Source organism: Syngnathus typhle, linkage group LG2 (assembly GCF_033458585.1).
Source record: "Syngnathus typhle isolate RoL2023-S1 ecotype Sweden linkage group LG2, RoL_Styp_1.0, whole genome shotgun sequence".
NCBI lineage: Eukaryota > Metazoa > Chordata > Actinopteri > Syngnathiformes > Syngnathidae > Syngnathus > Syngnathus typhle.
The window spans coordinates 7480642-7493233 of record NC_083739.1 but is presented as its reverse complement, the minus strand read 5'-3'; the positions used below and the strand labels follow the sequence as shown (position 1 = coordinate 7493233).

Sequence of the window (12592 nt, the reverse complement as noted above, 5' to 3'; positions counted from 1 at the left end):
CGACAGGCATAATTAGTTGCGGAAGCCATAGAGTTAACTAAAACCAGGTCACAAATCAGGCCATCCGTTTTACCAATTTACTTTCCACTTACAGTGATCTTCAAAAATGTTCAGTGACTTACAATATTAAACAGGTTGTATAGCCAAAAACGACTGATTTGTAATCATCAGAGAAAAGAATAAATGAAGTTATTTACCACAGAGTATTGTTGGTTAGCTGGTGGGAACTGAGGAGGAAGATGGTAAGAGACTGTTGGGTTGTGAACAGGCTCTGAAGACGGCTGGAATGGATGACACATCGGCTGAGGAGACGAGGAAAGAAGAAAACAATTGCGATGAGGAGAAAGGATGTCTAAGGTCTTGAGCACTTGGCTAAGCCCTGCCGACCATCAAGCACTCCATTGTAAAGTGACAAATGGAGTTCACGACCATAGTAGCAGACTATGAAACAACTAATGCATTTTTTAAATATAGTGAAACATTTCCCGTGGCTGAAACGACTTATGACAGATAAAATCATTGGTGCTTATTTTCGCCACGCTCAGACTAGGTCACCAAGACCTCTCGGAACTAAGCTTGTTTTGTTTTTGGGCAAGTTCCTGGTGGGGTGGCCTGGACCAGTCAGGCACAACTCAAAAAGCTAAAGTGGGTTGTGAGCTGGACAGCAGGGATAGCTATACTTATTGCTCCCAGCCCGACGCCTATGAATCCACTTATTCTGGCCATGTGCAGGTGGGATGACTGCATGTAGTGTATTGTATTGATACATTGAACAAAAAAAACAAACAATAACATTTATATATTTTTGCTGACCTGGGAGTGGAGGGCATTGATGTGCTGTTGCTGACTTGCAGCAGAGGTTGGCTGCTGTAGCATCTTCCCTTGGTGGGGGCCCCTGCCGGCAGGAGCTGCAACACTGGCCGTACTATAAGCTACAGCAGTGCTATTAGAATGAATGATTGGTTTTCCTGCCGTGAGAAATTCAAAAGAGAAAACAAATGGGTGAAAAAACCCACATGAGCCTGTAGGATGCAAAGTAAACAAAAAAAACATTGTGCCTGTAACAGTCAAAGAGCACACACCATGAGGGCACCAACAAATCAAGCGGAGTGAACAAAAAATGGTTCTAACATTTAATCATGCCCGACCAATGCTCTGCGTGTGATTGGTTTGGTGGCCATTTCTGAGGTGAGGCAAACCTAAGAAGATAGTTAGAATAACAAATCAACGAAGAGAAGACGTGACGTCAAGGGAAAAGAAAACACGTTTTATTTTTAAAAGAATGCTTCCACTGCCATTGGTTGCTGTTTTTTTTTTTTAATGACTATGTATGTGTGTGTGTCTAGTTATTTAAAATTGAATTTAATGAATTTAAAACTCCAGACTCCTGGGCAACATTTTGTGACAGTGCGCATGAAGGATACGTCACAGCGAGTAAGTCAATTTGATTTATTGATTCCTTTTGGGTCTGGCTTGCAAGGGCTACATTTATACCAGCGAGCTCTTCATGAACAAACTTGAGCTGCAAAAAACAACCAATAAAAATCCATAATTAAAGATGTTGCCAACTAATTTTATGATTCGCTGTGTTGCACAATTACAACCCCAGTCACACTGCCGTCCACGTTCCTTGGCCTCTTAAGGGCAGTGTGTTGTATGCATGCAGATTAGTTGCCATTTAATTGCTTTAATAGCAGTTAAATGACTTTTTCACAGAATAAGGACGGAGACATAGGGTTGTAATTTCATGAAAATTAGTCCGTGAAAATAAGTCATTGCTTTTGAATTGTGGTTCAACAAAATTATTTGGAGAAAAAAATCTCACAAAACAGTTCTGAACAAAAATGATGTCGCGCCTAGAATTTGACATAATTGGACATAATAACATGTTGAACCAACGTGTGCCCTCTAATTAGCATCACAGTTGTTTTCTTCTAACTTGTAATGAGTCAGTTGGTCTGTTTCAATGCTAGTTATTTGCACTTATCGCAACCGTCGAATGCCAGCGATTTCAGAGAATTTTGACAGATTTTTCAAGACCCACAAAATATTGTGGTCTGTTTATTTTTACATCGATACACATTTGTTTCTACCCTATTCCACTCCCTTGTCATCCGCAGGAGAATATAGATTAATTGGGCAATGTATTTAGAAAATCATAATGAATAAAATAACTTATTGTTCCTAGTTGATGCATTTCTATCGACATCTACTGTACACGGACTTTTGCTATTTGTGGCCTGGCCTAGTGCCATTCCCCATGAATAGCGGGGGTCAACTGTAAATACATATATTGTTTAAAAAAAAAAAAAAAGAAATAGCTTCCTTTTTTGTTCCCAGAATGCATTCCATGGAGAAAACATTTAATTAATTAGGTTATAAAGACATTTCATACGTGTGCTTATCTTACCAATAATAGTTGAACATAATTTATATTTTTGAAAACAGATGTAAAACAGATGTAAAGGTAAACAGAATCTAATTGCATCATTGAACAAATTTCAATGTTTAACCACTAAATGCAATACAATAAATGAGCATAGATACCTGTGTGCGGATTCACCAGAATGCTGCCAGGTGGTATCCCCGAAGCTTCCAGTGACATCACATAATAATTTGTTGCATCAGCAGAAGGCGTAGTAGGCTGTAACGGGACACTCTTGATCATCATGTCAGGGAGTGCTAGGCCTTTGGTGTCTGCAGCTTGGTGGATTAAAGGCGTGCCAGAGATTTTGGGCCGTAACGAGACTGACACGGTGAAAGAACGGTGTGGATGGGAGATTGAACTGGATGAAGAACCAATGCTACTGCATGATTCTGAACCTGGAATGACCAAACAAAGAGTGATACACAATCTTAAAATTAGATTTCATCTTTATTATCCAAGCAGCATCATGACTTGAGAATTAACTATCAATGGGGGTGATAAAGAATAGATGGTGATAATTAAGCAGTGGGGCTTATTCACAGCTTAATAACAACAGCGGTTGGATGGACTCTTGAGGGACGTGTTGAAGAAGGAATTGGTAGTTCTGCACCATCTGTGCTTGATTTGTCCCTGTGTAATTACTAAATGCTGAGCAAAATAGAAACGAGGCAGCTTCAGATCAAATTGGCATTCTGTGAGGTTCGACATGGGCTTGCTTGCACTGGATTTTTAACTAAATTTGCATCTTCCAACTGGGTATTGAAACAGTAGACAGTAGTATTTAGATTTGGCTTAAAATATACAAGAAAGAAAAATAAGTTGTGTTTTAAATACATTGAATTTGCCTCACTGTTCCAACAATTTTGAAGATGAGCGCAAGTGTCCTTCAAACGATTACTGTATGCGACGATATAAGGATAAGGATATTATTTACGAGGCAGGAAATTGTTTCCTTGACTACAAATAAAGACACGGTTCATAAACTCCACTTTATAGAATTTCACCTTCATTTTTTTTATGGGTACCTATTTTATCTGGAGATTGCATGCATATTTTTGCATGGGACAGTAGTTTGAGGGCAGAAAGAGAAAATGAGATGTCTTCTTGACTAACTGCGTTAAAACCTCATACATCTTTCTCCCCTGTATGGAACAAAATAAGAAAACACTACATAGTGCAGGAAAATGTAACAGTACCTAGATCAATTAGTTTCCTAATCACCTCAATGAAGGAAGCAGGCACAGTTTCCAGACTGCTCACCAACTGCTTTTGTCAGGGAGCCCCTTTAATCCGAGAATTTGAGATATTTTCTACCTTTGACAACTTCCCAACAATATGGGAGGTCCACAGCCTTCGATAGAGGTTGGACAACTGTCGCGATGTGGGGTAGAATTTCTGTCTCCAAAGTATAAGATGCTAAAAAAGGATTTCCCATTGATCTCTGTTTAGTGAAATATCTTTATCTCTTTCTAATCAATGAAGCAATATCGATTCATTTGTTATGATTTGCTTTTCTTAAGAGGTTGAAGCTATTTGTGTGGTCATGTGAAGAACAATGGCTTGTGCGTCTTCTTTCTTGCCTGTTTTGGAAAGCCTCCCGGTGCTCTTACTGCTGGCGGTGCTATCCCCTCGTGCCAGGCTGGGGGAGATGCTGCTGAAGCTGCTGGCCTTGGTGATAGCAGGCCTTGGGACGAGGCGGTTGGAGCTGTCCGAGCTGTCAGTGCTGCTCCAGGGTCGGGGTTCGCCGTTTCGTAGCAGCGTCTCTGTCTCAGAGCTGCTCTGCCAGCTGGCGCCTGACGGTCCGGCCCATGACCTGGTCAGAATTAGTCATTCTTTCAGTCAGCATTAAGAATCACGTACACACATTTAATCATGTAGACTTTCAAATCTCCTTGGCTCGTCAAGAATGATGTTAGTACCGAGATTTTACCACGGTGTTCAAATCAAATGGACGACTCCCTTCTTTCTTTTCTTTTCTATTTCATTGCAATGGCGTCTTGTGAAGTGTGTGTGTTTCAGGTGGGGGGGTGGGGGGGGACCTTACCTAAAGATTTGCCGCCTGTACTGGGTACGTGTACATGTGTCTTCATCCTGAGCACTAAGAGGGAGGGGTAGGAGGAATTAGTAGCAGAACGCTGACAAATGATTGGCACCGATCAAGACCAACGGCTCCTCTGACAATAAAAGCACAATTCGGCACACTTCAAAATAGAAATGGCCGCCATCCTCATTATAGATGAGTTGTATTATAGATGAGTTGTATTTACATATTAAAGGATGCACTGACTGAAAATTGTTTTCGTGAGACTCGACAAGCAAAGACATTGATAATGATCATGATGTATATTATGCATCTTACCTTTGATCCAGTATGAAGTGATCACCCTATGAGTGGAAATTAAATTAGATCATTGATAAGAATATTGCAATTTACTCAGTAGTATTAATTAGCTTGTTAATGTTTACATGTGGTGTATTAATTAGCTTGTTAATGTTTACATGTGGTGTCATTGGTTGCAGGTCTTTTCAAAATATCAAATCAATTCCATTCCTGGAAAATTCTAAACACTTAATCCAACACTGTAATTGCTGGTAAAAATGAGCTGAATTTGCACACGGATAGATTTGTGTTAGATCTGTGCAGCATGGCCCCCTCCCCCATCCCGCCCACACAAGGAGAGCTCACATCATGTGCAAATATCCTTTCTCTGGCTCGCTGGTACTCCTCCTCTCGCTCCTCCATCGATTTGCTTTTCTTGTCTGCTTTCAAACGCATCCGAATCTGGCAAGGACACAGCAAACGCACGTACGCACCCCCCCCCCCCCCCCCCACACACACACACAGCCACACACACAGCTTTTTAGCAGCTTTACCAGGGATGCCAGATTGTCCCACTCGTACAGACATATCAGAAATAAAAGTGACAGCTTGGTGGTGGCAGCAGGGTTGGGACACCTACCGTGCTGTCCTCGCGATCAAAGCTGGAGTTGTCTCGTTTAAGAATGTAGCGTTTCTGGAAATCGTCTGCCCTGTCATCCTTGATGTGCTCGGAGAATTTCTGATCGGGGCTGTCAGTGGGGAATTTTTAACGGTTAAGGAGGCGAGCTTCATTTTAGGCAGATGATGACAGCAACATATGTTAATCAACTGGAGGGCAAACAAGCCCCGCATGTTGGCGATATGTGTAACAATTTACAGAAAGATGCTCACATTCTTGTGTTGGTAGTTTTGTTGATCACAACTGACTTGCCAGTGAGGTCCACATTGTGGTCCATGCCAAAGTAGGCAGCCACACGGTGTAACAACATCCTGTGGTAGGACGTCATGGGCGGGAACGTTCTCTTTTGACTTCTAAAAGGAGACAGAGAGGAGTGGGTCAAAAGTAGAGCTCATCCCTTACATCCATTTAGATAAAACAGAAATCCCAGCACAAATGTACAAGTTAGGAGCAGAACCGAACTCCTTTCAAAATGCTCCAAAAACAATTTGATTCATTCTCATCAAAATTAAGCACCATCAAGGATCAGAAAGTGAAAATATTCTTCTGTGATGTAGTGCTCAAATGCTAACCCTATTCCTAAATTGGACTTGAAGAGGGATGAGATTCAATGAAACCAGAAACAGGACTCACTCATTATTGCCGATGAAATCCAAGATGTCTTGCTCAAGTTTCAGCAGCATAATTCGGTCCCTAAGAAAATAATACAAAGACTTTCCATACAATGCGCTTTTGAGGTTAACGCGATTCCCAAATTCAGAACCCCAAAGTCCGCGTAAAATTGAGTGTACTTACCTGGGGTTGCTCTTTAACGTGTTCACTAAAAACTGATGAAGATCTATTCCTGTTGAATCAGTGTAGTCTTGACTGGAATCTAAAAAAAAAAAGAGCACAAGTCCTGTGAGAATTTCTTTGTAAAACTCAATAAAAACAGAGGTGGGCGGAAAAAAAAAAATCGATATTGTTTCCCAATTTCCATATAAATTTTTTAAATTGAATTTTAATTGTGCAACTGTATCAGCAAGGGTTCAAAAGTGAAAACCCACTCAGCAAACAATAGTGTGGTGGTGACGGAGAAAGCGTCTGGGACCTATAATTGGGGCCTTGCCTCATCAGTGGTATTCCCTCCACCAAAGGGTGGCAACTTCAGCCTTGTGGGAATCCGTGTAATTGCTTTACACTTTTCAGCCCACCGCAATTAACTGAATCACACTCATTATCTGCCCATCACAAGATATAATTGAAAATAGAGAAGCACTTTTGGACAAACGGGACGGTAACTTGGGCCTATCCACACAGGCACAAAACGAGAAAATATGAAGAGCGTTGGTTGTGAGCAATCTACAAGCCCTCACTGGAGGCTTTCTATTTTCTCACCTCTGCACAGCATTTTCCTCTGCGTTCTGTCAGCTTTGTTCACCTTGTCGCAAACGACTTCTTTCTGAGCCTGGTTTTGTGCGGCTCCATCATCCTTTTCCAACATCCGAAGGAGGCTTTCATCCTTAAGTGGGCAAAAACAAAGACGGAACTGTTGTCATTCTATATTAACGAGGTGTTGATTTAGTCACTGAATCTTTAAGCGGAGCACACAAAAAGCCTGATTGCTTGCTATTGACATTTTTGGGGAGGAGGGTCAATATCAAACAAGCGTAATCATAGTTTTAGAAGGTAAATTAAGCTTTCAATTTTCCTTTCATCTTACCAGAAGTTCAAGGTTAATTCAAGTGCATCATGCACAATAAAGGCAAATGTTGAAAAGACTTCAAAAAGCCTCATGGTTCATCATTCAAACATTTTTCCTTGATGGTAACGATGCATCTGCATCCATGAATTTCAATGACGATAGCAATTAATCATCAAGATTAGCTTGTTTTTATTAAACCATCTGAATAATACATGAATTCCGTCCCCAGGTTAAACAACGCAGCACATTTCATTAATTAAAATTCAGGAGTGGGAAGAGTTAGAGAAGTTCTAACGCCAACTGCTGCAATCTGACTGCAAGCTTTCGGAGGGTGTTTTTTTTTTTTTGCTTTGTTTGCTTCCTTTGTGGAAATGAATAAAAGGCCACCTTGGTTAACCCAAGCAGAGCTTTTTTTTTCCACAGACCTGTAGAATAACGGTAGAATCTGATTTGCTTTTCAAGCAGTTCTGCATGTCTTCAACGACTTACAAGTGCCAACAATTCATGCGACATTTGGTTTTAAAATGCGAGTGAGTGGCCACAAAAAAAAAGATAACCGATCACTCAAAATGAAGATAATAGAATGCAATGCTTCGATTTCAGCTGGTGAAAAATCTGTAAAATGTAATGAGCTAATGAGAGCTGCTACAAGCAAATTCCCAAGTGGGATTTTGAAACGACGTCGACATGTCAGGTTTGAGTGCCGCTTGAGCGACAGCACGTTCCTGTCAAAGTAACAATAATGAGAAAAATTCTGGCACGGAGCAGTGGCGGTTGTTGCCTAATGCCACCCTCTGTATCGCATGGAACCCGCCCGGTTGATGTGCAGCTCTTGTGAATTGCCTCAATTGTTTACTGACACCCATTTATTTCACAAAAAAAGGGGAAAACAGCAGGAAAATGATGGCCCTCTGAATGTGTAATGAACATGCTGTCAATTTAAAACAAAAGGTACAGCGTCCATTCAAAGGCCCTTGACTATAAGGCATTTGATTTGAATTGACAGCCAGTCATAAACAACGTCAGGGCAGATTTTTTTTCTTCTTCCAGATTTGGAATGCCTATGGATTTATACAGCCTTTTGTTAATGTGTGCAATTTGACAGTGAGGGAGTGACAGTGATGTCTAATAGGAACAATGGTCAACTTCATCATCATGAGCTACAGTTTCACATGTTCGGATGAAAGATTTTGCTTCAAGTGTGCTTCTTATATATCATGGGACTCTAAAGTTGAATTGATATGTCGATTTAAAGCTAAGATTGATCTTATTAGACTCGCACAGTTGAGCTCAAACATGCACCACTTCAAATTTGGCTCTGCAAAAAGTCATATACTTTCATATTTCAGATGACCTCATTTTGTATGTGTGGGAATTTTGTCATCAAGACACGCGCCAAGCTTTATTAGATTCGTCCTCGGCTCATCTCTCCACAAGTAGTGGAAACCAGCTGAGCAGTTTCTCAACATAATTCTGCCAACCCACAAACTGCAATAACACTCTAGCCTAATTTGGTGGATGAATTAAAAATTATTCAAGTACTAGTTTAATAGTGTATGTGTAAAAATTCTCCATAATGCATCCGAGTTTACAATGGAGTGCACAACAGAAAGGTTTATTCCAAACCAACGTTCTTTTTCTGATTATGAATTAAATTTGTAAATAGCGTTTTGTCCAGAATGACAACTTCTGCTTTTAAAAATATGCATTGCCACACACTTTTTTTTTATATATATATATATAAAAAGAGAAAATCACCCCTTTGTTAATGAAAGAATAACCCACGTGGTCATAGAAATAACTTTGTAATCAAAGTGATCAATAAAAATGTAATGAATACTCCAATGAAAATCAGACATTGCTTTTGAATTGTGGTTCAATAGAATTATTTAAAAACGCAAAGCAACTAAAGAAATAGAACAAGTCTTTTGTTGCGCAATGTTTTGATGCAATTTCTGCACCTATCAGTAGGCATTTTGGCCCACTCCGTATGAGCAAACTGCTACAGTAGTCTCAGGTTTGCTTTCTACAGATGGCACTTTTCATCTCCAAGCGCAGATGTTCAATAGGATTTAGCTTTAGCTCTGAGCTATCCCTTAGTTTTTTTTTTTTTATCTGTGTGTTTTGGGTCATTGTACTGCTGCAAGAGCTATGACCTGCAACTGAGATCAAGCTCTCTGACACTGGGCAGTATATTTCACCCTAGAATATCATGATTGCGTCAAGATCTTATTTTACCCTTCACAGATCTAAGACACCTTATAAAAGAGCCTTCTTCATGTTTCACAGTAAGGAGAATGTTTGTGCTGTTCTCAACAGTGGTATACACCTTAGTTGTCTCCCATGAGGTCCACTTTACCTCAAACAACAAAAGATGTCACAATCTGATAGTGATGTACATTGACCTTGGAGTTAACCTTTAATTTCTTTGAGGGATGTTCTGGAGTCTTTTGTTACCATTCACATTAACCCTCTCTTCAATTTGTCATCAATTTTCCTCTTGGGACTGCACCAACATTTCTGAATAACGGGTGTAGTCCCTGGAACACCAGCATATTGGAAATGGTCTTTACTTTTGACATGCTTGCGTTTCGTCTGCTTTCTAATCTCCTGAGACGGCTTTCTTTTTTGCTTTTTCTGGTCCATGTTTAGTGTGTTACACACGACATTATTAACCACTTGTCACCCTTTAAACAGGCTCAAGTTTTTTTTTAATAATTCTGTTGAACCACAATTCCAACACAATGATTGATACTCACTGGCTCATTGTCATGAAATTACAACGGTATGGCTCCGCCTAACTAATGTTTTGCTTCATTCCCTATTGTCCTAGCGCTCTCCTCCAGGGTAGCTTGCCAAAAACAGCCCCGCTCAGAGGCATCTCTACCAATAACTGCGGCGGGGGAAATATCAGGAGTATTCAATTAGGGCACTACATAGCAGTCGGTAGGTGATGTGCGGAAATTGCAATTTCCTCAACATGATTGATGGCGGTAATACGAGACGTCGTGGGAGTGCGGGCAATGAGAGAGCGCGGTGGGAATAACATTGCCCTCTGGCTATGGGGCACGGTGCTGACTGGCTAAATCGTAGGACGAATTCACCTTTGTGTGTGTGTGTGTGTGTGCAGGCGCATAAATATATCATTAGCAGAGCAGAGTGGCATTTAATGGAGTTTAAGTTTGATCTGGCGGCGCGGGCGGGGCTGAGGACTCTTTGTCTGGATGCTGTAAAATAGTTGAATTAACAAATTATAGTCCTGCTTGCTGTTTGTGTTTTGATGATGTGATGCTTTCGCCAGGCTGCAATGGTCAGGTATTCCATCACAGCTGTCAGAGGAAGGCGGCTAATAGTTCGCTAGAGGTCTTCCATCTCAATTTTAATGAGCTGAATGGAAGAACTCATCCGTGGTCAGCACTTCCAATCGAGCTACCGCATGCGTGTCCAGCTGATGGGATGACGAATGGATTCAAAGAGGTATTAGATACGCTCAGGGAGTTTTTACCTGAGGTGAAGCTGAAGGCTCAAGAATTGGACAAGGGAAGGACTCCTCACATACTGCCAGGCTCCGAACGAGCTTTAGCCTGGTCTTAGGCTGTCGAGGGGGGGTGTAGGAGCAGACAGTTAAAAAAACCATACACCGATAAAAAGCAGCCAAATACACCCACAAGCTAGCAGAGGAAAAAAAAGGTTGCAAGCAAATTTTGTCTTTGTCTAGTGACGGAGTTGTTGTTTTTTCATCCCATAGAGCGATGCTTCCGTTAACTGTCCCCGGAGGGGCATGACAGCAAAGCAGCAAACAAACCACCACAGCCTCCAATGTGTGCATAGGCAAACTGACGCTTCACAACACAAATTGCAAATAAGTCATCTTACACAGATGAGATTTGACAATATTCCTGACAGTAAACACAGGGGCAGCTTCAAATATATTCTGAGGAAACAATTCACATGCTTTATTTCAAAACATGCGAGTCAAGTGATCCATACCTTCAAGTACTTCACGGGCTGCACCATGTAAGCAGGTGTTTAGTTGGAGGGAAGTTATGCGGAGGAAGAATACAGGAAGTTAAAATGGTCACAAAAACCACTGAACTTTGGAAATTAAGACTTAAATTAAACATGGATGGCCAACAATTTGGGCTTCTGTCACTCTACAAGAAATCTGCAGAAAAAGGACGATATAACCCTCCATATCCAAAACACCGTAAAAGAGGAGAACAATTTTTAAGGTGAAGATTCAGAATTTATTTGGAACCTTTTTCACATTTGTCACCGTCCAACAGCAACCATGTCGAGTTCATTTTCTGACAATAATGTCTTTAAATGAACTTGCCAGCGCTCACTCTATTCATTCAGACAAGTCATTAGAAAAATGAACATGTTAGGAAGGTTGTGGAAAGACAGTGCAAATCATTTCCAAGGCATAAGTCTTACATAATGTGCTCTTTCTGTGACAATCACTTGAGTTGAATTCCTTTTGGCCATCACGTGAATCAGACTCGGGAGCGGGAGGGAGATGGGGCGTCTGACAGTAAAAGTTAAGGTTCAGTGCTTCTCCTTTTGAAGCGCCAGAGCACGACACTAATACATGTTAGAAAGTTTCATCGTGCGCTGAGGACACAAGGTGGCGAAGGTAGCAGGTGACCTAGCAGGAGTCGTTCCAGTATAAATTGTACCCGTGCCCTGTACTGTGCCTGCTAATCCCAGCATGAATATCTGTCCTTCTTGTCTGTCCTCTAAAAAAATCAAGAGGACAACCACCAAGCAACCCCTTTCTCTAACTGAGCTTGAGGGCCTTAAGTTGCATACAAATTGAAATGGGACGCTGCCTGTGACCTACAGCACCCCTTTCTATATCAGGTAATACGGAAAGGGAGGGGTGGCGGGTAAGGTGGGAGAGGGCTGCGACTGCGTGTGCACCGCTACACCAGCTAATTGAGCAGCATGGGGCCAGTGGGGAATGAACAATACCAGCAGGAGATAAAGGAATGGAAATGGGAAAGAGGGAAAGGGCTGAAGTCAGCAAAAGTAGGGCGGCCACCAACAGAGGATGGAGCTGCAGAGCTGGAGGCAGATGGTGGCAAAGTCACACAGTACTGCCTTTCACTGAGAGTACACACACTAGCAGATATGCACGCGTGCACGCGCACATGCATGCGCACGCTCTTGCACACGCAATCCCACTCTACCGTAATTTGAAATTCCAAATTTTAGGGGGCAGAATTAACTATCACATTGAGACCACAGAAGGTTTTTTTTATAACAATCATTTTTTTCTAATTTGAATAATTTATGAATTTCCCATACATTTGATACTAATTTCAGGATGAGTATATAATGAAAGTTGGCTGGTAAGTAGGAACAAGAAAGGACATTCATAGTGACATTAAAGGCAACATTTATTCTTGTTTAATTTGAGTTGAAATGTGCTCGAGTATTACATGTTCAAAAGAGACAAAATAGAAGGATTATCATTTA

General features: G+C 41.1%; 1 protein-coding gene across 9 annotated transcripts in view; it reads right to left on the bottom strand.

The window, feature by feature from the left end:
* Window positions 1-12592, bottom strand: part of LOC133146562 (R3H domain-containing protein 1-like) — a 32131-nt gene that overhangs the window by 10663 nt on the left and 8876 nt on the right. For 6 of the 9 annotated variants that reach the window (XR_009711390.1, XR_009711391.1, XR_009711389.1 and 3 more), the window contains exons 4-17: window positions 11102-11119; window positions 10617-10706; window positions 6805-6928; window positions 6223-6301; window positions 6061-6120; window positions 5640-5780; window positions 5389-5497; window positions 5115-5210; window positions 4788-4813; window positions 4473-4526; window positions 4009-4241; window positions 2548-2823; window positions 814-968; window positions 198-302 (exon numbers count right to left, since the gene is read on the bottom strand). Coding sequence is in view for 6 of the 9 variants with exons in the window: in XM_061270420.1 (XP_061126404.1) it covers window positions 198-302; window positions 814-968; window positions 2548-2823; window positions 4009-4241; window positions 4473-4526; window positions 4788-4813; window positions 5115-5210; window positions 5389-5497; window positions 5640-5780; window positions 6061-6120; window positions 6223-6301; window positions 6805-6928; window positions 10617-10706; window positions 11102-11119 (1566 nt within the window). In the remaining 3 variants the exon portion in view is untranslated. The remainder of the gene's footprint in view (window positions 1-197; window positions 303-813; window positions 969-2547; window positions 2824-4008; window positions 4242-4472; window positions 4527-4787; window positions 4814-5114; window positions 5211-5388; window positions 5498-5639; window positions 5781-6060; window positions 6121-6222; window positions 6302-6804; window positions 6929-10616; window positions 10707-11101; window positions 11120-12592) is intronic. The other 3 variants (XM_061270437.1, XM_061270442.1, XM_061270450.1) reach the window with 3 other exon arrangements.